The sequence below is a fragment of the Astyanax mexicanus genome, chromosome 25 (genome assembly GCF_023375975.1).
Source record: "Astyanax mexicanus isolate ESR-SI-001 chromosome 25, AstMex3_surface, whole genome shotgun sequence".
Taxonomy (NCBI): Eukaryota; Metazoa; Chordata; class Actinopteri; order Characiformes; family Acestrorhamphidae; genus Astyanax; species Astyanax mexicanus.
Genome location: NC_064432.1, coordinates 2,649,373 through 2,675,918, shown reverse-complemented (window position 1 = coordinate 2,675,918; position 26,546 = coordinate 2,649,373). Strand labels below are relative to the sequence as shown.

The following is a 26,546-nucleotide window of genomic DNA, read 5'->3' as shown; positions in this document are numbered from 1 at the left end:
ATCGAGGATTTAGAGAATCGTGACACCCCTAGCCATTACTATAGTATATAGTAGTTGATTTGTATGGCAGCTTTACTACATTATAGTAGTATAGTATGACTTTGTTTCACGGTTTCGGTTGAATCGTGCTGGACCGCGGTTCTGGCCCCTCCACACTTGCCCACTAGGCTGCACTGACACTGCGTTTAAACAATCCGTGCCCGAGCACGCCTATGCCATTACTTGCTGCTTGGTGACTTGTTCTGAATTCAACACCCCCACCATGAAAGGACCCTCTCTCGGCAGCGTATCTTCTTAATAAAAGCAGAGATAATCTGCTTTAGGGCTGCAACGATTAGCCGATATAATTGACTCAACTGCCTCTAAAAGTGCCCAAACACAACATTTTACATATTTACTCACTAAATATTAGTAATTTCCATGTTTAAACAACATGCAGACATTTAAATACCTTTTTTAAATCGCATGTTCAGCTGTTTCTATTGTGTTTAGAAATGAAGGACAGAAATAAAGTGGAATAATCGCTTCGACTAACAATCGACTAATCGAAAAATAATCATCAGATTAGTCGAATACCAAAATAATCATAAGTTGCAACTTACTTAGAACGTACCAATGGCAGTATGATAGTTTTATAGTATTATTTTAGTATGTAATAGTATAGTAGGACTGTTTTACTGTACTGTAATGTAGTACTACCACAGTTTAGTACAGTCATTGTACTGCACTATAGGTTATTACTCTAGTAGTATAGTACGACCAGATTAATGTAGTGTACCATAACACTATAACAGTGCAGGATGCTTGTTTTACTGCACTATATTATGGTGCATAGTACAACAGTGTACTAAAAAATAGGACTATTAAACAATGAAATAGTGGTATGCTGCCTTTAATTCGCTTTTGGCCGCTGTCTCCAGAAAGCAGCCGAAAGGTCAGTCACAGAAGCTATTGGAGGAGTGTGCGAGTAGTTCTGGATGAACGCGGGGGCTTAGAGTTATCATCACTTATTACACGTCGCCCCACTGCCAAAAAAGAAGGGATGATATTAACTGGGATTTTTTTCGGCTATATGAAAATGAGAGCGTGGGGATAAACAGGATTTTACATTTCCTAATCCTCTCCTGACAACCCTGCTAATCCGTTTCTGGCTTTCTAATTTGGTGCAAATGCCAGCTTTTCATACGTATGCAATATGCACTCTCTCGGATTGTATCCGTGCCTCTGCAGCACGACGTCGCTCACTGTGAGAGTGTGCTGGAGAGGGTGTACTCCTGTCTATAAGGTTTATCTGAGGGAGTGGGTATTGGCGTGTCGAATCCGCTCTGGAAGATGTTTTAAGAAGTTTTTAATAGGCCTGTAGAACCGTCACATGATGTCCTTGAGCCTCCACACCAAGATAGGGAAGGGTTCTTCCTGAGAACATATGGAAATGGGACAAAAGTAATGAGACACCTGCTAATTTATTGTTTCAACCACTACCATACTCCACTATACAACCCATCCCAAAAGTACTGGATGAAGCACCATCAGCCCACTGCTCCTCAGCTCAATGTTCTATTCTATTGGCAGTGTTTGTTAGTGAGGTTAGCTTAGCATCTTTTATAATTTGTTCTAAATTGAAGAACCATGTGTTAGATGTCAAATCTTTCTTTGTTGATTGATTGCATAAGGCGTCAGTGATCAGTCATGTTCCTTTGACTTATTGTGGGCAGGAGTGGGCGATATGGCTCTAAAATAATATCACGGTATTTCATAGTATTATTATAACGATACTCACAAATAACGATACTCACAAACAATACGATTGGTGATATGACAAAAAAATTGCACTACTGGAACAAAACAAAACATACATTTTATTATTGTATACGATATGATATTGCACACCTCTAACTGAAATATTAAAAAAATACAAGAATTTTAGCAGATTTGTAACAGAACTCCAAATATCTCCATATATCCAGGACTAAAGTAAAATAAATTATACTGGACAGATATAATCTGTCTCTAGTAGATATATAATAAGATATGAGAAATGTATGAATTTTTCTTTTTCTTAAAACAGCAAAAAAGTAGATCCCTGATGTGATAATTAGGGGTGAATGTTATGGCACGATATTTCAGGGTATAATATCGTTCACGATATTAAAAAAAATGTTGACGATATTATCACGTACGATATGATATGGCACACCCCTTAATGTGGGACTTCTCCTTTAAACCGTTAAACAAGAAGCAATGTACCATCTGATTGGCTAGCTGGCCTTGCTAAATCTGGCTGGTAGCCAGCATGCTAATGCCACACAGTAGCCAGCATGCTACTGCTCCGTTAGTGATGTTGGATGAGGCCTGTAGTTCTCATGAAAGCTCACAGTTTTCCATTTTGCCATTAGTTAGCATTCCCTGTTTTGCGCATTAGCATGCTAACACGCTAACTCTGTGAAATCAGGTCAGAACTGTAAGATCAGACACAAACAACAACAGCAACAGCAGCAGTTTTGAGTGGAAACCTGCATTTTCTACGTGTTCTATGTGTTCTTTGTGTTATATTGCTCTGGATCAGTGGTAGAACACATGCTTTCATTTCTTTACATGTTCAGAGCCGTTCAGATATGCCTGGATTGGCCTGGACCCGCAGATTCTACAGACAAAAGCCCATTTAGTGCTAAAATCCAGTTCTGAACCATCTCTGTGACTGCCTGAGGCTTCTCCGCAGCACTATGTTTGTATGGGAATGTGTGTGTGTGTGTATGTTTCTCTCAGCTTTGTAAAGTATAAAGCTGTTCCCGTGTGTTTTTATCTGAGTGTGTGTGTGTGTGTGTTTCTATGTGTATGCATGTACAGTAGGGTTGCAACGGTATGAGATTTTCACGGTATGATAACCGTCTCAGAAAATACCGCGGTATCACGGTTATCACGGTATCACAGTTTGTTACATATATTATTAAAAGATACACTGATCCTTAAAGAAATTACAACAAAGGTTTTTTGTTCAATTAACTATTTATTGTAGAAACCTGGAACTGTTATATACAAAATGTCTCCGTTAAAAAAAATAAGCTGTACTCCTGTTCATATAAATACTGCAAAATTAGAGAAACCTAAATCTTTAAATAAAAATCAATGTCTCTTTAGAAAGAAAAATACTTCTTTGTAAACATAAATGTGAAAAAAAGGTTCAGCAAAATTCTTGAACAGTTCTCCTGAGATCAGACTTTTAGTGCAGCAGTCATTTGTGTTTAATATTTATGCCAGATTATGATGCAGAAACGTAAGCATGTTAAGTTTTTCAGGGCTCAATCTTGAGCGCTGAGGTGACAGAATATGTCCACTTGTACTGAACATTCTTTCAGAAGGCACGCTTGTGGCAGGGATACAAAGATATTTTCTTGCCACATTTGCCAGAAAAGGCATTCCTTCAGCATGCATTTTCCACCAAGCCAGAGGGTCAGCATCAGTGCCAATAGTAGGAAGAGACATGTATATCTTGACCTCAGACATGACCTTTTCATGGATGTTTTGATTTCCTGAGGTTGGCTTGTTTTGCCTGGATGAACTTATTTTTTGTAGCAATGCAGACAGACCTTTCCCTTTTCTCTTAGTAACAGTAGCGGTGCTGCTGCCCTCTCCTGCCTCATTTTCTTCCCTTTCCTCTTGAGGCTGTTTTTGGCATGAAGACACTTCTGTTGCAATGGTTACAGCTTCTTCAACACAGGCCTCAACTGTGTCATCCAGGTTTTTGGAGAAGTTTCCCTTAAACCGGGCATCAACAAAGCAGGATACTTTCAGCACTCGTTCTAGCCGCTCTGTGTATCTGACTTCTAGGTCTTCCCTTATTACTTGCTTCATCTGTTTGGTGAGTGCATTGTCTTCAGCTTGCTCAGCGAGAATTTCACTTCTGATGTGCTCCAGTACTGGTGAGAGTGAGGACAGTGTAACCCTTTTCTCAGAGGCCAGAGCATCAGTGAGCTCATAGAAGGGGTGAAGAAGCTGGCTGACCTTCTCAAGTACAGCTATGTCACTGTCTTTTGGCATGAGATGCCAATTACTCCTTTCATTTGCCAGTACTGCGCAGATAGCCTGTTGTTGCTCCAGGAACCTGGAGATCATCTCAAAAGTTGATCCCCATCTTGTTATTACATCATGAATTAGGGCATGCTCAGGGAGTTCCAGATCTGCCTGTTTTTTCTTGAAATCTCTTTTCTTCTTCCAACTCCGAGAAAAACCTTGAATCAAGTGTCTGCATGCTCTGACAGCAGATTCCACCCTTTGGATCTTCAAAACTTTGTTAACGGCCAAATTTAAATTGTGGCCGAAACAAGTGAGCCAGACACAAGGGAACTCTGAAAAGGCTTTCTTCATGTTTGTTGCATTATCTGTGGTAATTCCACACAGATTTTCCTTTGGAAGTTTCCATTCCTGAAGTATGTTTTCAAACATTTCAGAGATGTTTTCTGAGGTGTGGTCTTCAGGGAAAAAATGAGTTTCCAAACAATGACACTTGAGCTGCCAGTCTGAAGAGAGGTAGTGGACTGTAAAACTTATAAATGGTTCCCCTCCTCCACTGCTGCTGGTCCACAAGTCTGTGGTGGCTGAGTAACACACAGCTTCCTTTAGCTGTTCTTCAACACTAGCTCTCACATCTTGGTACATGCGAGGGATTTCACTGGTGGCAAAGTATGTTCTTGATGGAACTTGGTACATTGGAACAGCTTTTTTCATCAGGTGAAGGAAACCAGGTTTTTCCACTACTCTTAAGGGCATCATGTCTTTGGCAATAAAATATGCCACAGCATGATTCAATTCTTGGGCTTGTTTAGACGAGGGATCTAACTTTATTCCCTTTGCAAATGACTGTGCGACAGTTGGCTGAGCTGGATCATGAAATTTCTTTGCACAGCTAGCTTGACCCTAAACCAATAATAGAATAATAATATTAATCAATTATATTTATATATATAAATATATATATAAATATATATATATATATATATATATATATATATATATATATATATATATGTGTGTGTGTATATGTATATATATATATATATATTATATACACACACACACACACACACACACACTTTACACACATTACATGTCCTCTAAGAAGTAAGGATCCTGTTTTCAAAATATTCAGTACAATTATTTAAGTTTAAATTATGTAATATCTGATAAACTGAGCCTGGGTCAGTGTCTGATCAACAACTGTTGTAAACGTCCATTTTACTGCCGAGTTGGTATATAAGCAGATACTGCAGAAAGAGGGGATTTATTTCTGACATGATCCTCACAATAGAGATTTCTATTTTAAGGCTTTCACAGCGAGTCTGGTTTAAACATATGAAAAACAGCCACGTTAGAATTTGAATATGAACGCATGTAAATGAATGGCGTCTTTCACATCCAGTCCGGCCAGGACCTTTACACGGACACGTGAATCCATCGCAGCACGCACTTCACGCCTGTACCTGCGTGCCCAAATTTCGGATAACTCAGCGCTTTTGCGGGCGCTTACCGCATGGGTTGTGCACGACTACAAAGAGGTTTTATTTAGGTTCAGATTAAAATTATAAACTAAACACATACTTTGAGCTGCACAGCGGGGTGGTGTTCTCTGAGATGGGAGAACAGGTTCGATGTGTTTCCTCCTTTAGCTGCGACTTTACGGCCACATTGGTTACAAATCGGATAACCATCCTCGGGTGCGTTCGGTGGGTATCCGAAATAGTCCCACACAGCAGATTTCAGTTTAGCCTTTTTTTTAGGCGGACAGAGATTTGCTAAATCCGATGCACGTTCTGCCATCCTCACCGCTGTGTGCTGGAGGGCTGAGTAGCTGAAGCGGAGCAGAGTTGCGCATGCGCGGGTGAGTTTTACCGGTAATAAGCAAACACACACGGTATGATAACCGTGCATTTTAATACCACGGTATACCGTGAAACCGGTTACCGCTGCAACCCTAATGTACAGTATAATGCCTCTCTTACTGACTTATTGCTAATCCCACCTCTGTCTCATTAACGGCGAGCAGGAAAAGAGACAAAAGAGGAGGATGGTGTGTGTGTCCCGCTGGGAGGGAAAATAGAGGCTCAGCTCAGCTTCTGATGCAGCAGCCTGGTCCACTTAACATTCACATACACACACATACACACACACACTTAGCATTCCCATCATCACGGCCTGCCCGGTCTCTCCTGCTGAGGCTCTGTTCACAGGTTGCTGAAGTCAGGGCAGCTTGTGTGTGTGAGTGTGTGTGTGTGTGTGTGTGTGTGAGTGTGTGTGAGAGTGTTTTTCCATACTGCTTGTTAGCAACCAGCTCAGCTGCTGAGAAAGTTCTTTAGGGAAGACCGAATCAAAGCCCTATTCAAAAATGATAAGAAAGTAAAAATGAATTAAAGTATGTTATGTTAGAGTTTGTTGAGTGATTTGATTCTTAGACTGATTCATTCATTGAGTCAATGATAAGATTCATTGTAGTCAATATAAATCTCTCCAAAAAACTTAAATGTAAAAAATGATATGATTCTGAATCATACCAAAACGAATGAATTGAAAACGGTGCATTGAATTAATTCCTAAAGATCTCAATTATTTCTTAAAATAACTGTAGCTGAACTGAATCTGTGTTGAGTCGTTGAGTTCTTATAATGTCTTAATCAAAGTGAATCGCAGTAAAATGGGACTGGATTTCATGATGTTTTGAATCTTTTGGAAAAGTAAAAACTATAATGATGATTCTTTTATCTTTATAAGAAGTCAAAATTAGATTAAATCATGGCGAAACATTTTTTGAAGGCCTAAAAGTCGTAATAAAGGATCGTAATTGAACTGAATCTTTTTGCAGTGGAAGATTCACCTTCCTAGGGTAGTGAATCCTTTTTTTGAGGAGTCATAATCAGACTGAATCATGGTGAAATGGCACTGAATCAATTGAAGTGAATCATTGCGGAATTTATGCCTGAGACAGTCATAATGAGTCATAATGCGATTGAATAGAGGTTAAATGGGATTAATTGAATATAAGGTTTTGAATCATTTGAGCTGATTCTTTTCTGAAGTGCTGAATCGTTTCATAATGAATCGCTTTGAATCGCTGTCAGAGATTTACAGTACTGGTGTTCTTTTTTTCACACCTACGGTTAGCAACTTGCACAGCTGTTGAGAGGGTGCAATCGGGGGGTAATTAAAGTTGACAGGCTCACACACACTCGCGAAAAGTCATACACACACACACACACACACACACACACCTCAGTGCGAGTTCAGCTGTGTTGCTGTGTTGAATCACTGCGAGCGGCCTCTTTGATTGTTGAGTTAGCGGCTCGGGCGGCTGTGAAAAGTCTCGCCCAAGGGCAAGAAAAGATGGGCGAGTGAGGTAGAGGTAGAGTGAGAGAGTGAAAAAGAGAGAGAGAGAGAGAGACCTGTCGGATTTCTCCGTCGTCGTTTTCGGCACCCTCAGGGCAGATTTCACAACTTCCTTAACAACCACTCATTTCAAGGAGTGGCTTGGAATCAGCACACACACACACACACACACACTTGAGTACGCACACACTTAAATACACACACTTAAATGCACACACACACACGCTCACTTAAATACACACACAATCTGCTGTGAAAGATTAGAGCCCGCTATACGGCTCCTTCTCTCAATCTTGTTTGTAGTCGACTGAATTACATCTGGAGCTTGTTTGCAGATAAGGGGTTTAAAACGTAGCGGCTGCTCCAGTCGGGGGGTGTTTTGGGGGGATCAGGGCTTCCTTCAGAACCGGATTAACCGCCACAATTAAAGCCCGAGAGCTGAAGAGCGGCCAAAGCCTCATCAGGACAATGAGAAGATTAGCAGAGATCCAGAGAACTTCTCTGAGTCACAGTATAACAGGGAGGTGTTGTTGCTCAGTGGGACTCTTAGCTTTAGCATAACTGTTGAAACCTGTGAATCAGTGATGAGTAGGGGTGGGACGATATATCGATATTGTGATCTATTGTGTTGAGTCGAATCGATATGTGCCATTAAATATAGATATTAACTGTGATGAAACTGACACCAATAAATCTGTAATAAAAAGTAGGGCTGCAACGATTATTCGATATAATCGACAATTATTTAAATGTATCGACTACAAATTTAATTGTCGACTAATCGCTAATTTGTACTGCATTACACAAAGTGCTGGAGACAGAAGCGCAATGGGAGATGGGTGAACGTCTCACTCACACAATTTACACTCAACTTATAGTCTGAACTAAGTGTCTTCAAAAGTGCCCAACACCACAGATTACATATATCCTCCTGAGACCTAGACTTTTGATTGGTCTGCATTTTTAATTTATCCAAGGTATATGGCATTAGTAGGACCTAACAAGTATGAAAAGTAAATGCTGTCTTTGTACAGGATGTCATTTTTTTGCAAAAAACTATGTCCTCATATGGGGACAATAGTATATTTCATCATGTAAAAACGATCCTTGCCATTTGTGATCAAAAGAAACCAATTATCCCAAAATCTTTAGCTTTATACAGCAAGTAAATACTAGTTTCAAACATGACATTTTTACCTAGCCCATCTTTCTGTCTAGACTGGCTGTAGAAACCTTTGACTGGGATTGAGTGTAATGTCGTAATGTGACCACTAGTGGGTACGAGCGGTGTCTCCATATGAGGCCAAAGGGTCAGCATATAAAAACATTAAGTTTCATGGTGCAGAGAAGCAGAAATGTAATGTCCTCATATGAGGACGCAAGGTCTCAGGATGATATACTCACTAAATTTAGTACTTTGCATGTTTAAACAACATCTAGATATTTAAATGCCTTTTAACTGCATGTTCATATTCATCTGTTTCTGTCATTTTAAGAGACTGAGGACATGGCAAAAATAATCATTGACTGATCGACTAATCGAAAAAATAATCATCAGTGTCATAGAGAATTGTCTTGCGATTTATCTGTAAAGCTGCTTTGTGACATCATTTGATTAGCTTTGATTTGATTTATCACAATATTTATGATGTCATTGGTATCATGGGCAACACATTGTGATAGGGATGCAGCCATAGTTTAACTGATTCTTTTTCCCAGTCCAGTTCTGCGTCTGCATTTAACCACAGCATTCAGAGCATCATCTGATGTTCCTAGTGGGCTCCATTTCTCTACATTATTGTTGAGCTGGCAGCAGTGAGGAGAGTTCTCAGATGGTGAATGCTACAGTGCACTAATATGAGGCTTAGCCTGCTGTTGTTGCTGTTGGTGATGAAGAGAATTTACACAGAGCTCTGTTCATCCAGAGCTGCTGCAGGGCAGGGTGTGTGTGTGTGGTGTGTGTGTGTGTGTGTGTGTGTGTATGAGTGTGTGTGTATGAGTGTGTGTGTGTGTGTGTGTGTGTGTGTGTGTGTGATGTCCATCATCTACATGATTGCTCAAGCTTGAGGACTAACGTGGGACTGACAAAAGATAAATTGTTTTCTCACCATCACAAAGTCACCCCCCTCCCTCTCTCTCTCTCTCTCTCTCTCTCTTTATTTCTCTATCTTTACTTTTATTCTCCCTCTCTCTCCCTTTTGCTCTCTCTCTCTTTCTGGTTTACCTCCTCTTACTCCTCTTTTGTTCTCTTCTTCTCCCTTCTCTCTCTTCTCTTTCTCACTTATTTCCTTTTTTCTTCTCTCAATCTATTTTCTCTCAAACTTCCTTCTTATTTTGATCTTATCTTATCTCCCTCTCTCTCTTTTCTCTCTTGTACATCTTTCTTGAGCTCTCTTTTTTCTCTTACACTTTTTCTCTTTGTTTTTTTTGTCTCTTCTGTCTCTCTCTATTGTCTTTCCCTAATTTAAATGTTTCACAGTCGCTTGCTTTCTTTTTCTCCATTTTTATTTTTTACTCTCTTGCTTCTTTCTTTCTCTCTTTCTCTCAAACCTCTCTCTCTTACCTTTTTACCTTCCTCTTCGTTCATGCTCTCTCTCTTTTTTCTCTTCCTCTGTTTTTTCTCTCTCTCTGGCTCATTCTTGATTTCTCCTTTTCCCTCTCTCTCTCTCTCTCTCTCTCTCTTCCCCTTGTTTCTCTCATTTTTCAATGTTTTCTCACTCTCACTCTCTTGCTTATTCTTTCTACTCTCTTTCTTATTCTTTACTCTTATTTTGCCTCTCACTCTGTCTTTTGCTCTCTCTGTCTATAGCCTGTTTTCTCTCTCTCTCTCTCTCTCTCTCTCTCTCTCTCTCTCTCTCTCTCTCTCTCTCTCTCTCTTTCTCTCGTTCTCTTACCCCGTGCTGGTTTCTCAGCAGCCCGTTGGCGTTGTCCTCTGTCAGGCTTTGACAGGCTGGACTCAGTAACGGCAGGCTGTATTGTGGAGCTGATCTATGGGCCACCCTACACTCCTCTAGCTGTGGCGCCTCGGGCGAGTGTAAACCTACTCCGCGCTTTTCTTCTCCTCCCCTCTTAGCACCTGAAGCTAATTCTTAGCCCTCCGCTAGCCTGTAACAGTGATAGATGAGCACGTGAAGGATAGTAGAGCTAAACGAGAAGATCAGGGTGTGCTTTTCCTCTCCTGCTCTCTCTCTCTCTCTCTCTCATGCTTATTCCTTCCCCCGAGGTGAAATCCAGTCTCGTGGTTTGCGAGTGTTGGAGTAGGTCATAGAGTTACGGAACTCAGGAGCACAAAAGACTCGGGAACACAGTCGAACAGGAGCCAGGGCACAAACCGGATTGTTCCGGAATAAAGGCAGCAGCAGTGTGTGACTTACACAAGCAGCTCATACCTGTGCAGGTGTGCCGCATAGTAGAACAGTGCAACACCACTCCAGAGTCTGCCCGGTGTTCCTGAACTCTCTTTGCCTGTGTGCACAGTGCTAGAAAATAATAGCAAAGTTTTGTTTTGCAATACTGTTTCTATTATTAATAACACACTATCGATTTTGAATTATTAGTTTGCATGTAAAGATTGGTGTCAGAAGTGGTTTATTTAGTGTTGTGTTTTTTTATTGATAGTTTTTAAAAGTGTAAAAATGAGATAACAGATGTTACACAGAGACCAGGGTCATGAAGCACGGATGGTAAAAATGTTAATTTAGCTTTGAGCTGAAGTTCTTGAGTCCTGTTTCAGAGGTCAACCCAGTTCCCTCAATTCTTTAAGAAATGAAAATAATATTTCTTTTGTAAAACTGTGAAATTTTGAATCTTCTGCCTGGTTTTAGAACCCTCATCTCCTCATACATCGTGAAAGAATAGTATGGATACTAGGAATTCCAGAATTTCAAGAAGGAGTTCCAAATTTTTCCTTAAACATTGGAACTCTTCTTACTTTAGTTCTAGAAATGTCTGTTTATTAGAGTCTGTGTCATGATTCTCTAAATCCTCGATTCAATTTTATTTTCCGATTTTAGGGTCACGATTCGATTCGATTCTCGATTTTCTTTTGTTCTTTTTTTTTACAGCAGAGAGGCCTATGCCAGTTTTAGATTAGTCTTTGGTCAGTCATTGGTTTGATTCATCAAATTTACAATATCTTATTTCAAAAGGTGGGCTTGATATAAGTGATGCAAAGTGATACAAATGATCTGTAATACACCACATTAGGCACTAATGGTCAAATTTAAATAATTTAATTAAGATATATTTGTAATGCCCTCTAGTGGCTTTTTTTGGTAGCAGCAGTGTGCACTATTAAAACAGCAATGTGCAACATAACAAAATAAATAATAAATAAATACAGGAACAGTCATGTACAAAATAATAGAACAATTAGAGCCTTAACAAACTGAACTCTATCCTACTATAACAGTTAAACATGAAAAATAAGACTTTAAGACTTTTTCAGTCCCTGAGAATGAGAAGTTTTTTTCTTTAATAAAGATATATTATTAACTTTATCTGAGAGAAAGATGCTCCTTAAGGTACCAAAACTATTAACATATTTGAGGCTAGACAAAACGACTGTTAACTGACTTTCCGTGTTAGAAACGAGGTGGGATCGGGTGTGTTTTAGACTGTTTCTCGACATCAGGCCGTCGTGCACTTTGACCGGGGAGTGCCTCTGTCCTGCTTTGACTGCTTTTTAATACAATTGCACCCACACCCGGTTCTCTAGCAGTGAGATCACCAGGTTGTTTCAGATAGCGTTACGGACAGGTCGGCTGCTGGGTGGTTCTTTATCACCAGCCTATAAATTAGGGGGATATAATTGGCTTTTATGGATGTTGTGGTCAGAGATAGATCAGTTTGCTTTGAGCGAGTAAAGAGTACAAAGGCAGCTCAAAGTCCAGCCCGCTCCCTTTTCTCTCAGTCTCTGTCTCTGTCTCTCTCTCTCTCTCTTTTCTCCAGTATGTATTGCAGCAGTGAGCCAGGTTGCTGTTTGCTTTCGACTGGCCTCTCTTCGCCCCTCCCTCCCCGTTCCTGGATTGCTGTGAGACAGAGAGAACAGGAGGTTTGAATAGGCTCTGTTGACACAGCTGAGGATCGTCCGCCCCACACGGTCGGCCGGGCTTCAGTGTGGAGAGTTAAACGAGCCCTATAAACCAATAGATTTGGAGATAAATCTAATATACCCAGCCTCCTCCATACACACTTTATACCCCCAGGTGGAGTCAGTCAGCCCGGCCTTAAGTTTGTTTCTTATTTTTGGGCCAGATCTAATGTAGCTAACAAGTGAAGATTGAAGGAAGAATTCAGGGATTTGAAGGCCTGAACTTTTTAGTGCATTAGTTTGTTAATATCTGAACTATTATAGCATTTAAAGGACATTTTGCTGTTTCTATCATTTTGCAGCAACAGAGAAAGCAAATTAATCATTTGTTGCAGCCATAAACAATCTAACACAATAACAATCACTATACATACATACAACTATCGAGCAACACCATGTCAACCACCTGGTATACCACCTGAACTTAGTAGAAAACCTGTAGTAACAACTTTATAACAACATTATTGCAATATCCATCCAATATCCAATAAGTCAGCTTAGTAACATGAATTAACATTATAACTAAGTTAGCAATACTATGAAAACTACCAAGCAGCACCATGTCAACCATCTATCTATCTATCCATCCATCCATCCATCCATCCATCCATCTTGTAGCAACATTATAACTACAATATCAACACTATAACACTTTGGTTACTGCCAAGCAACACCAGGTCAACCACCTGGTATGCCACAGTAACTATTTTGCAAACTTGTAGCAATGTTCTAGGTTGGCAACCATATAACACTGTAACAACTACCAAGCAGCACCATGTCAACCACCTGGTATACCACAGTAACTTCTTAGCAACCTTGTAGCGATGTTATTACTACAATATCAACACTATAACACTTTAGTTACTGCCAAGCAACACCAGGTCAACCACCTAGTTTACCACAGTAACTACTTAGCAACCTTGTAGCAATGTTATAACTACAATATCAACACTATAACACTTTAGTTACTACCAAGCAACACCAGGTCAACCACCTGGTTTACCACAGTAACTTTTTAGCAACCTTGTAGCAATGATATGACTATAATATCAACACTATAACACTTTAGTTACTGCCAAGCAACACCAGGTCATCCACCTGGTATGCCACAGTAACTTCTTGGCAACCTTGTAGCAATGTTATTACTACAATATCAACACTATAACACTATAGCAACTACCAAGCGATGTCATTTTAACCACCTGGTATGCCACAGTAACTTTTTTGCAAACTTGTAGCAACGTTGGCAACCATATAACACTGTAACAACTACCAAGCAGCACCATGTCAACCACCTGGTTTACCACAGTAACTTCTTAGCAGCCTTGTAGCAATGTTATAACTACAATACCAACACTATAACAGTATAGCAACTACCAAGCGATGTCATTTTAACCACCTGGTATACTACAGTAACTTCTTAGCAACATTATAGCTATGATTTAAAAAGGCCAGTCTAAAGCTGTAGCTTTGACTACGTGTTTATAATGCTGTGAGGTGTTTATAATACTTCAGTAAGCTCTCGTTTTCTAGAGACACAGACAGTAGTTCTTTGTGTGTCTGTTTACCTGAAAACTACAGAGACGCTTGTTTTCAGGCTGAAAGAAATAAAAATCCTGTCTGCTTAGAGAATGGCCGCCGCCGCTGGGCTGCTTTGAAGCAAACACGTGTCTGTTTATTCCTCTCTCTGCCTTCTGTGCTCTATTTGAGTCATGATGATGTGATTTGGATGAGTTTGAGCTCTGTTTTAAATGCGGTCAACTTGCCAGAGCGTGTTTGTTTCTGGACAAAAGCCTGGACAACAAAGTAGATGAAAGCACAGAGAAATATCAGGCTAACGTTTTTAGCCTGGTACTTCCGTCTATTTTTGTTCTGTTACAGTGTCAGAAATGACATAAGTCTGTTTGAGATGAGCTAAAAGTGATCTTTTGATAGAACATTGAATTCTAGCAGTTTTAAACCGCCGCAGACATAGAACAATATCAGATTTAGCTTCTTTACTTTAGCATTGATGAAATTGTGCTAATGTAGCTTGCTAGCAAACAGTGGAAATCAATAGTGACCAAAATTGACTATGTAAATTTAAGGCAAATTGACTAAAACTATGAAGAAACGTACATTGTGTCATTTTCTTAGTTAAAATTAGCTTGGGGGTGTTTATTTGTCTTTTATCGTGCTGTAAAGTTAGCTTAGCAATCTGTTTAAACAACCTTTCAACAACCTTCCAATAAGAGTTTAGGTAGCTGTGTTTAGCTAACTGCTTTACCTAGCTCAATATATTATGCCAGCCATTTTGTAGGTTAAAGTTGGTTGGGGCTATTTATTTGCCTGGTAATAAAGTTAGCTTAGCAATTTGTTTAAACACACAAGCAACCTTAATTAGTAACCTTTCTGTAAGGGATTAGCTTGCTGTGTTCAGTATGTAAAGCTACTACATACTTTTTAGCTTTATAACAGTTTGATTGTGATTCAGGAGAAAGACGAGTGCAAATGCAAGGTGCTAGCACATACGCTAATGGGGCTTTTATGGAGGTTAGCATGTATGTAGCATTCGATAATGTTAGCATAATGTTTACCTTTGTTTAGGTTTGTCTTGTAGACAAAGAGTCTAAAAGCGGAGAGAGTGCGCAGTTGTAGCACAGAAAAACGGGCCAAAGAGTCTAAAAGCGGAGAAAGTGTGCAGGTGTAGTGTAGAAAAACGGGCCAAAGAGTCTAAAAGCGGAGAGAGTGTGCAGGTGTAGTGCAGAAAAAAGAGGACAAAGAGTCTAAAAGTGGAGAGAGTGCTCAGTTGTAGCGCGGAAAAAAGGGCCAAAGAGTCTAAAAGCGGAGAGAGTGCGCAATTGTAGCGCAGAAAAACGAGCCAAAGAATTTTATTACAGAGTCTGTGGCCCTTGACTTAGCTACATTAGAGTTGCATCATACTTTCATACTAAGATATGGCACATGTTGTAATTGCTAATCTTGTAGCACTGAACGAGAATGAGCGCTAATCTGTTGTGATATTTCTCCTGCAGGGGTGATCAGGACCCTGGAGCTACTCGACCACGAGACGGTGTCGCACTACTGGCTGACGGTCTACGCCACCGACCGCGGCGTGGTGCCCCTCTCGGCATTCGTGGAGGTCTACATTGAGGTGCAGGACGTGAACGACAACGCCCCGCAGACCTCCGAGCCTGTCTACTACCCGTCCGTCATGGAGAACTCAGCCAAAGACGTCTCCATCATGCAGATCGAGGCCTTTGACCCGGATACCAAGTCCAGCGACAAGCTCACCTACAAGATCACCAGCGGAAACCCACAGGGCTTCTTCAGCATCAACCCCAAGACCGGTGAGTGTAGTCTGAGTCTATCTAAAAAGCAAAGCACAACACTGTTACTCCATGTTTCAGCTACTGGGACACATGCTAGTTACGGAGTTAGATCCTTATATAGCTAATATTACTTTAGCAGGCTGTTTACAAAGTTATCCAAAAGCAGTGTGTAAGACTGGTGGAGGAGAACATGATGCCAAGATGCTAAATCTAAAACTTTATGAATATGAACTTGTTTGTTTTCTTTGCATTATTTGAGGTCTGAAAGCTCTGCATCTTTTTTGTTATTTCAGCCATTTCTCATTTTCTGCAAATAAATGCTCTAAATGACAATATTTTTATTTGGAATTTGCGAGAAATGTTGGCTGTAGTTTATAGAATAAAACAACAATGTGTATTTTACTTAAACATAAACCTATAAATAGCAAAATCAGAGAAAAAAATTCAGAAACACATGTTAGTGAGATTAGCTAGCTATTTAACTAACTTACCTTAATAAAAAGATAGCCTAATGCTAGCATGTATGATAGTTAAACTCAGCTTACATAACCATTTTTTGTAAGTGGTCTGTGTAAGGTGTCTAAATCATGTTAGGTTTAGCAGCAGGTGTTAAATTTACTGGCTGTGTTTTTTGTGACAACACCAGGGCAACCACCTGAAATACCAAAGCAACACTGCTTTTTTATTTGTAGTTCTATCATGTGCTTGTACAGAACACTGACAATGAAATGTAATTCTTAGAAAGCACCTAGCAACACCATTATAATACCTGTCAAGCAACCCAATAGCAACCACGAGCAACACTAAAAACCAGGGATACCAGAGCAACCCCAAGAGCAATCTGTCACTTTGTATCAACTATAGCAACCATTAGTAATACACCAACAGCCATCTAGCAAAAGCAGGCTAGCAACCGTCTGGAAATGCATTAAAATAAGGATTATTTATTAACCAGCATTCTCGCCCAGCCTCAGTCTTTAGCTTAAGTCTTAAACGTTAAAGTCTTTAACGTTAGCATTCTTCCCCTTTAAGAGAAACCCTTTAATTTGTGAGGCACAGTAATCATCAGCTACACAGGCTGTGTGCTCCTGAATATCATGTTGTGAGGCGAGTGTTTTAATTTGCCTCGCTCTCGTCAGTGGCGGCTCCGACCCGACCGCAGCCTGACCTTTGAACTCTGGCCTTTCCCTTCCTGCTTCAGTTCAACTCCAGCCAGTCTCCATTAAAAAAAGCCCTCGTACCCAGCCCACGTCTGCCATTCCGCCCCTGAATACAGAGGGAGAGAGAGAAAGAAAGAGAGAGAGAGAGAGAGAGAGAGATGCTAATATGATCCGCTGAGATTGCTAGCATGATTGTCAGTTAGCATGCTACGCCTGACTATCAGTTATTCTCTGCCTTCCTTTGAGTAAAGTCTTGTTTTCTTGAATGCGAATGTTTAGCACCAGAGAACTCTACTGAGACTCTAGCCTCCTCTCTCTCTCTCTCTCTCTCTCTTTTTCTATTACTCACTCACTCTCTCTCACTCTTTTTTTTCTTTCGTTCTCTCTCTCTTGCTCTCCCAGCTGAGGGAGTTCTATTTTCTCACAGTTCGCTAAATGGACCTGCACTGAATGAATATTTCATCCTTTCAGATGTTTTCTCTCCTCTCCCCTGTAGATCCTAGATGTTAGCCATGTTTCAATGCTAATAGAAGCTCTGAGGTGCAAACAGGTCTTCCTGGGCAGACGTTTGGTGTGTGTGTGTGTGTGTGTGTGTTGGTGGTAAGTGTTTGGTGAAAGAAACCTCAGAACCGATCATTGCTTTGAGTCTTTCAAAGCATATAAAAATCAGAAGCTAGTTTTGTAAGTATTACAAATCCAGAGTGTAGTAATTAAATGTACAATTTAGTATAATGGCAGTTAATTTGATATTTTAGGAGAAATATGGCCAGAGTAAATGGGGGGGTGCACCACTTTTTAAAATTCTGATGTTAAATTCTAGTTGTGGAGTGCAGTTTGACCTCTTAGGTCATTAACCCTTTATTCCCAAGTGAGTCATTCCACACGTTTGGTGGCACAACTCATAACAGGGTCGACTGTAATGGAGCTGAGAGTAACGTGGTTGACAGTGTCAGGGATGACACAAACAGGGTTGACTGTAGCAGTTTTGACAGTAACAGGGTTGACAATATGTCCATTAACATTAAGTTAACATCATCAGGGATGACATTGTCAGGTTTGACAGTCACAGAGTTAGTGTAACATGGTTGGCGATGTCAGGCTTGACTGTAACAGAGTTGACAGTGTTGTGGTTGATGGTAACAGGACTGACTTTTACAGTGTTGAGGTTGGCAGTGACATGTTTGAAATGAACAAGGCTGACAGTAACAGGGTTGACAGTTAGAGACTTGACAGTAACAGGGTTGACAGTAAGAGAATTGACAGTAACAGGGTTGACAGTAAGAGAATTGACAGTTACACGGTTGATGGTAACATAATTGATAGTAACAGGGTTGGTAACAACAGAATTGACAGTAACAGGGTTGACAATAACAGAATTGACAGTAACATGGTTGACAGGAAGAGAATTGACAGTAACAGGGTTGAGGGTAAGAGAATTGACAGTAACAGGGTTGACAATAATAGAATTGACAGTAACAGTGTTGACAATAACAGAATTGACAGAAACAGAATTGACGCTAAGAGAATTGACAGTAACAGGGTTGACAATAAAAGAATTGACAGTAACATGGTTGACAGGAAGAGAATTGACAGTAACAGGGTTGAGGGTAAGAGAATTGACAGTAACAGTGTTGACAATAACAGAATTGACAGAAACAGAATTGACGCTAAGAGAATTGACAGTAACAGGGTTGAGAGTAACAGGGTTTTAATAAGCAAATTTGTTTACCTAGCATTTGATGGAACTAGCATTTTAGCTAGCTCAGGCTACAGTCTAAAATGAATGTAAATAGCAGAACAACACTGATACCTGTTTTTTCTTCTTCTCGTGATCTTTAATTTTCTGAACGACTGTGGGGGATGGGGATGGTGAACGACTGTTCCTCCATTCAGACACAGGTTCCTCAGTCTGGAACAGACTAAACGCTGGTCTGGGAGAACGGCCCTGAGGAGGAATGTCTAGGACTTGTGGGTGGGAGTTGCTCCAGGTCTGCCGGCGGCTCCCACCCACTCGGCCAGGCCTGTGTGGTCCACTCCTCTCAGAGCTTCACACGGACGGCTATTTTCGCTAGCGTGATGTGTGCTTTCAGCCCTTATAAGGGTTTGTGTTCTCTCTCTCTCTCTCTCTCTCTCTCTCTCTCTCACTTATTTCTCTCATAGTCTCTGACTCACTCACTCACTCACATGCTCTCTTCCAGTCCTGGATCCTCTCCAGGGGAAGAGAAGAGAAAAACGAGTGAAAACAGCGAGGTGGAGTCGTTGAACATTAACTATTATGTGTGGGGGAGCAGCATACTATGTGGGTTAATAAAACAAGTGTGTGTGTGTGTGTGTGTTTTAATGAGAAAAAGATAAGTGATCTCTGAAATGATCTTCAGTCGAATGATGTCTGAATTATTTGTGGTTGAATGTAGAAGCAATATGAATAGAAAGCACTTAAATTAAATCTTTAAATCACAGTTAAAGTTGCAGAAAACAAAAATGGGACACAATCACAATCTACTAATCTAGCCACAAGCTAATACACTAACTGTAAGCTAAAAGGCTAGCAAATTCATGCTATTGTTACAAGCTAACAATAGTAGTTGTAAGCAACAGGCTAGCCAATATCTGTTGCGATCTATTGTGACTAAAAGACTAGCCACAATCTTTAGCCTTAGCCAAAAGCTAAAGCACAAAATGTATGCTAACAGGCTAGCCACAATACATTGCTTTAGCCAGAAGTTGCAAGCTAACACTAGCAACATTCTAGTGTTTCTGACCATTATTACAAAAAAAACAAGCTTTAAAATGAATTTCTGAAATTCTGCTTTATTTTTTCTCATTTTTGTCCAGATTTATAGGTGTTTTTGTTGTTATTTCTTAGTGTTGTTTTCCGTTAGGGAAATGTGCAACACTGGCTACAGTTATATAAACAAAATGAAAATTACATTAATAGGTATATACATTTGAGTAAAATGAACATTGTTGTTTTATTTTATAAACTACAGACAACATTTCTCCCAAATTGTAAATAAAAATATTGTCATTTAGAGCATTTATTTGCAGAAAATGAGAAATGGCTGAAAAACAAAAAACAAAAAAAAAAGGATACAAAGCTTTTAGTCCTGAAATAATGTTATATGTTATATATTAATAAAGTTTTAAGAGTTCAGAAATCAATATTTGGTGGAATAACCCTGGTTTGGTTTTTAATCATAGTTTTCATGATTAAAAACCAAAACATGATGCATCTTGGCATCATGTTCTCCTCCACCAGTCTTACACACTGCTTTTGGATAACTTTATGCTGCTTTACACTCCTGGTGGCTTGTGATCATCCATATTACTCTCGATTATAATTTTTAGAATTTCTGAAAGACTTTTATAAACTAAAAGCATGTTAGCATAGCTAAAACAGGAACATATTAAAGTATGTCCATTCTTTGTCTATGTGTACAAGTGTTTATTCATTACAAGACAATAGCACACAAATTGGGGCAATCCTACATTGTTAGCATCCCAAACACGTAACTACTGTTGAACTATTTTAATTAAAAGGAGCACCAGTCTAGTATACATAAATATACCGTATTTAAGTATCTCTTTATAAGTGTGTGTCCAGTCTCTAAACCGAGGTCAGTTCCTCTTCCTACCACCCAAGATGGTACCGGTAACCTTCCAGCTGCTGTTCGGCAGCTCTAACCGCTGAGCCGAGCTGAGCTGCCCACCGCAACACACTCTGTTATGTCTCAGTGGATGAGTGTTTGGGTGGCCGAGCTCACACTCACACACAAAACTTCATACACACCACTGCAGACGGGCTGATCTTAAAGGGAAAGTGTATAAATCTTCCCAATTTACACAGCCAATTACCCAACCCCCTCATTAGGACTCCACCTATCACTAGTGATGCCCCAACCCAACACACCAGGAGGGTGAAGACTAGCACATGCTTCCTCCGATACATGTGAAGTCAACCACCACTTCTTTTCGAGCTGCTGCTGATGCTGTAGCATTGCCGAGCAGCATCACAGCGCTAACGCTCGGAGGAAAGCGCAGAGACTCGGTTCTGATACATCAGCTCACAGACGCCCTGTGCTGTGGACATCACTCTACGAGTAATGTGAGGAGAGAGCACCATAAATCTGTTATTGGGATAGAAAGAAGAGCTAAATCTGTTCCACTGATTTAAACAGCTGGTTTAAAAGAGGATCATTCACTAAAATCTATAAATGGACTGATCAATAAGTGACCCTCAGGCAGGGAGGGTCTGACCTTAGTGATTTTCATTTAGCTCAGGTTTTTCAAGGTCATTTTCCGTGTGTTGTTTATCTACCAAATGAGACTATGTTTTTTTTTCCTAACCTTGAGTATAAACTGAAAATCATTATTATTATTATTTTTTAATAATAATTATGATGAGGATTAAGAAGAATACACATGCTCACATGTTATTACACCTAAATACTTACATTTCTTAATGCTCCTATATTTATCTTTGCTGTAGTATAGCACTGTTAAAAGTACAGAATGGAAATTATTAAGCACTGTTGATCATTGGGCCCTATTCAACTAGATTTAAGAGTGTGTGTGTTTGTATGTGTGTGTGTCTGCGTACTGAATCCAATCGAAAACAAAAATATATTCAGTAACTTGTGAGTCACCTTTAGAAATACTGTAGAAAGAGAGAAAGAGTGAGAGAGAGAGAGAGAGAGAGAGAGAAAGAGAGAGAGAGAGAGAGCAGAATTAAAGTGCACTTTTTGTCTACTTACAGTGGAGTAAATATTTCCCCTTGCTGGATTAGAAGCCTTTGGAGAAGCGTACACACACACACACACACACACACTCGCGCTAGGTTCAGATGACTGAGGTGACCCGCTGTTCCGTGTGTTTAGAAGCAGACAGAAAGAAGGAATGCCAGCAAACGCTGGAGACGGAGACAGAAAGAGAGAGAGAAATAGAGAGAGAGAGAGATCCTTGAAAAGAATTAGAAAGATGGGTTAGTAGATTAGAACAGGCAGGTGCGTTCAAGCACAGCAGTGCGTGTCAAAGTGTTCATCAACAGATCTTCAGACGTTTGTAGCGCCAACCTGAGGCCGAAACCTTACAACCTACGAGAAATCAAATGTATTCCATCTGCCGAGACCTGTTTGCTGTCTGAAATTCACCTGTTAATTTTACCCTAGAGATTATATCTGGGCAGTATGACAATATTTTGGTTGTATTGTGTCTAGGGGTGTGCAATATCATATCGTACACAATAATATCGCCAACATTTTTGAATATCGTGAACGATATTATACCCTCATTTCCCATTATATATCTATATCTAGAGACTATATCTGTCCAGTATCAGTTATTGTACTTTTGCATTGCACAGCTTTAGTTTAATGCATGTTTACAGATAATAATTTGTCAGAAACAACATAAGCGCACATCTTTTAAGAATTACTAAACACTTTCACAGAGTTTGAGGTAAATTGGAAATCTTTAAGGCCATTAACATCATGTTAATTACTCTACTTGTTAGCTATATTGACTATAGCATTAGAGACTTGTAGCTCTGTGTAGATATGAAATAAGCAGTGAAAGCTATCATATCTATAGTTAGCATGGTGCTAACATCATGCCTCAATTGCCATACATTTACCTCAAGATGTTTATAGATGTTTAACCCATAAACATGGACTGAAGTACATTAGCAAAAAGCTAAAAAATAGTACTAGCATTGCACAGCTTTAGTTTAATGCATGTTTACAAATGACAGTCTGTCAGAAATCATATTAGCACCTCTATTAGAGAATACTGAACACCTACACACAGCCTGAGGTAAATCTAGTGCTTTAATTGCTCTATGTGTTAGCTACATTGGCTATCGCATTAGACACAAAAACATGTAGCTATTTGTAGATACGTAAGAACTGTGAAAGCTAGCTTGCTAGCAGACAGCCTGGTGCTAATTGCATATATATATAATGTTCACACATTTACCTCAGACTGGGTTGTCTGTGCTTAGCGATTTTAATAAACTGGTTTATGGGGTTTCTGACAGACTTTTATTTATAAATAAACCACATTAGCACGTCTAATAGGGATTCCTGAACGCCTCCACATGGTCTGAGGTAAATGAGAGGGGTTTTAGGCCGTTAGCATCACGTTAATTGCTCTGTTTGTTAGCTAAATTAGCATTTACTTCAGGCACAAAGCATGTCTGGTAGATTGACTATATTTATAGAGTTTGTATGGGGTTGCATCTGTGTGTTTTAAAGTTTTAAAGTTGGACTGGACTCGCTACTATCTACTAATATACATTTAATTAGTGGTTACATAAATCGGACACACACCTTGTTAAGGCTTTATATAATTTTTTTTAATTTATTGTATCTTGAATAAGAATAGAAGCAACAGACATATTATTATTTTTTCCCTCCAAATACTTGAAAAAATGAACTATTTGAAAACATTGTAGTTTTAAACATCACTAACGCTCTTGCCACAGGCTAATGCTAGCCCAAGATAAACATGCTAGTCACGATACAGCAGTGCAGTATGATACCTTGGTATTAAACTGTTGTAGATTCTTCATCTTTCTCAAGTCATTTCTTTCCATTTTCTTTGGTAATCTCTGTATGAGAAGCATATTTATGCTGCTTAGATCGGTCAGTTCATCTTTAAAGGGATAGTTCGGTATTTTTGACATGAGTCTGTATGGCATCATCATAACCAGTGTCGTGCATCCACACTGACTTACCCCCCACAGCGTCCTGTGAGCCGAGTTCTTGTCCAGTTTAGGTCAAAGCGAAAGTAGTCCGGCATGTTTGCTGGGGTCAGGAAAATAACTCCTTTTTCTTCCCAAAGCAGTACGTGTTCAAAAGAGTGATTTATTTACATCACAAAAAACTAACCCTGCAAAAGTCACGCCTCGTAAATCACTTGGGTCCTACTTTCTCTCGTTCCATATCAATGCGCGCAGCGCTGCAACCTGACAGCTAGCCTACGTGTTTGGGTCGCTTTGTTTACTTCTCGCTTGTTGATGCGTGCGCAGCTCGCTGTCAGAATGACGCGCACTGATACGAAATGAGAGAAAGTAGGACCCAAGTGATTTACGAGGCGTGACTTTTGCAGGGTTAGTTTTTTGTGATGTAAATAAATCACTCTTTTGAACACGTACTGCTTTGGGAAGAAAAAGGAGTTATTTTCCTGACCCCAGCAAACATGCCGGACTACTTTCGCTTTGACCTAAACTGGACAAGAACTCGGCTCACAGGACGCTGTGGGGGGTAAGTCAGTGTGGATGCACGACACTGGTTATGATGATGCCATACAGACTCATGTCAAAAATACCGAACTATCCCTTTAAGATTTTTTTAGCCACACTAATATGTTATTAATTTGTAAAATTTACTGTATTTTAAGTAGGGCAGCACGATAAGTTCTCTCTCTCTCTCACTCATTTTTGTTGTTTTAGCACTTAAGCATTTTCATGTTATGACCAAGCAGGCTACAATAAACGCCTAGTACTTCTCTTTAACCCAGTTTCTTTTCATCTTTCTGGTGGAAAAGAACCAAATTTTGGTAATTACCCCAGAATGCCCTTTTATACTCAGCGAATTAAGATCTAATTTAAAAAGAATCAATTTCTCATGCCTTCTTTACTCCAGCTTCCCACGTTGGTTTTATTTATCTCCTCTCAAACATACAAGTATATACTAATATTTTAATTGTCTCCACTAATATAAATATAATTGCATTTTACGTTTCTTACATTCATTCTTTTATTTAAATACATTTACATTTAAATATCCACTATAAAAACTTAGCGTCTTAAGAAACACAAATGCTGTTGTTTCTAACCTTCTAGAAACAGGCTAATGCTAATCCCAAGCTAACAAACAAACTAAAAATATATATCCAAGCTAGCATGCTAGTCACAATACAGTCATACAATTTGATATGTTGCTCTTCGCTGTTTATATTTTTCCTCTTTCATTCCCCTTTTGTTGTTTCCGTGGCTACTCCCCCCTCCCTCTCTGTGCTGTTGTGATTGGTTGGTTTGATGCCGGTTGGTCCTGATGAGTTGAGGCGTTCTGAACTCTGAAGGCTCCACTCCGCTGAAACAGCAGCCGCAGCACTTTTTGCAGTGTGGTCACTTCCCATAGGACTGAATGGAAAATAGACGGGGGCAGTTGGGAAAAGCGCTGTGAGATGTGGCTGTCCAGATTTTTATTCTTGGAATAAATTGCACGGTGTGCGGGGACCGGAGAAGGTCCTGTCGTTTTAGGAAGGGGTTTAGTGCAGAATTCTTCTTAACCCTTTTGAAGCCGGGAATTGTTGTTGATTTGTTTTGCATTTGGGTTATATTAAAAATAATAATAATAATAATTAGAGAATTGCGTATGGGTAAACCACAACAGTACAGGGTTGTGGTATCTTAAGTGGTTGCTATGGCGTATTTGTTGGTGGTATTGTGTTGTGAATGTTGGATGCCTATTTAGAGGTCTTTATCGTGGTATTTTAAGTGGTTATGGTGTATAATCCCTAAACAGATATATATATATATATATATAACATTGTTGATGTGGTATAGCCAGGCTGTTTCTGTGGTATTTGAAAATGATCACTATGTTATTCATCAGTGGTTGGATGCTTGTTTGGTGGTGGTTTGCTAGGTTATTGGCTGGTGTTTTCTGCAGTTTTTTAAGTGGTTGCTATGGCGTATTTGTTGGTGGTATTGTATTGTGTTGAGTGTTGGTAGGCTATTTAGAGTGGTTTATTGTCTTTATTGTGGTATTTTAAGTGGTAATGGTACATATAGCTACATCAATATCAAATATATCTGTGGTATTTGATGTTTGATGGTAAATGATCACTTTGTTATTCATAGGTGGTTGGATGCTTGTTTGGTGGTGGTTTGCTAGGTTGTTGGCTGTTTTTTTTTTTTTTTTGCAGTATTTTAAGTGGTTGTCATGGTGTATATTCCCTGTACTGCATATGCTGGTATATGTTGTACGATATTGTTGCTATGGTATTGCTATAGAATGTTTCTGTGGCATTTGTAAATAGTTGCTAGGATTATTTATTTATAGTTTATTATAGTACGTTTAAATGTATAGGTGGAATATTAGATGGTTGCTGGGGTGTTGCACCGTGGTTTAGGCTGAACCTCGCCTAATAACTTTTTTTGGTGTAAATGGAAAATGCTAAGCTTCTTAAAGAATGCTAGATTGCTAGGTTGTTCCTGTGGTATCCTGAGAGGTTGCTATGGTATATTGATTAAGTGAATAAGTAAAGGCACTTGTTAGGTAGCTTCTAGGATATTTCTAGGTGGTTAATGCTGTGTTTTGACTGGGGTTGCTAGGGTATTACTCAGTTCCATTCATTCCCTATGGAAAATTCGCGTTCTAAATGCAGTTAATTATACTTATGGTATATAAGGGCTGTTTTTGCAGATATGTCTCCATATATAGACAGCATTATAGACTGACGAGAGAAAGATGCAGGGTTTACTTTCTTGGAATTCAGTTTTCCATGATACAGGCTCTCTGCTTTCGCTATCCTTGAAGGTCCTTCAGGCATTTCAGCTGGACCTACTCAGGCCCTGGCAGTGCTGTGTCGCTCTGCTGTGTT

At 39.6% G+C, this 26,546-nt stretch overlaps 2 protein-coding genes across 8 annotated transcripts in view; one reads left to right on the top strand and one right to left on the bottom strand.

The window, feature by feature from the left end:
• Window positions 1-26,546, bottom strand: part of ptpn9b (protein tyrosine phosphatase non-receptor type 9b) — a 659,505-nt gene that overhangs the window by 501,126 nt on the left and 131,833 nt on the right. The gene's annotated exons all lie outside the window — the stretch shown is intronic.
• fat1a (FAT atypical cadherin 1a) overlaps window positions 1-26,546 on the top strand; it is a 154,035-nt gene that overhangs the window by 25,409 nt on the left and 102,080 nt on the right. For all 5 annotated transcript variants that reach the window (XR_007429458.1, XR_007429457.1, XR_007429456.1 and 2 more), the window contains exon 3: window positions 15,481-15,795. Coding sequence is in view for 1 of the 5 variants with exons in the window: in XM_049472205.1 (XP_049328162.1) it covers window positions 15,481-15,795 (315 nt within the window). In the remaining 4 variants the exon portion in view is untranslated. The remainder of the gene's footprint in view (window positions 1-15,480; window positions 15,796-26,546) is intronic.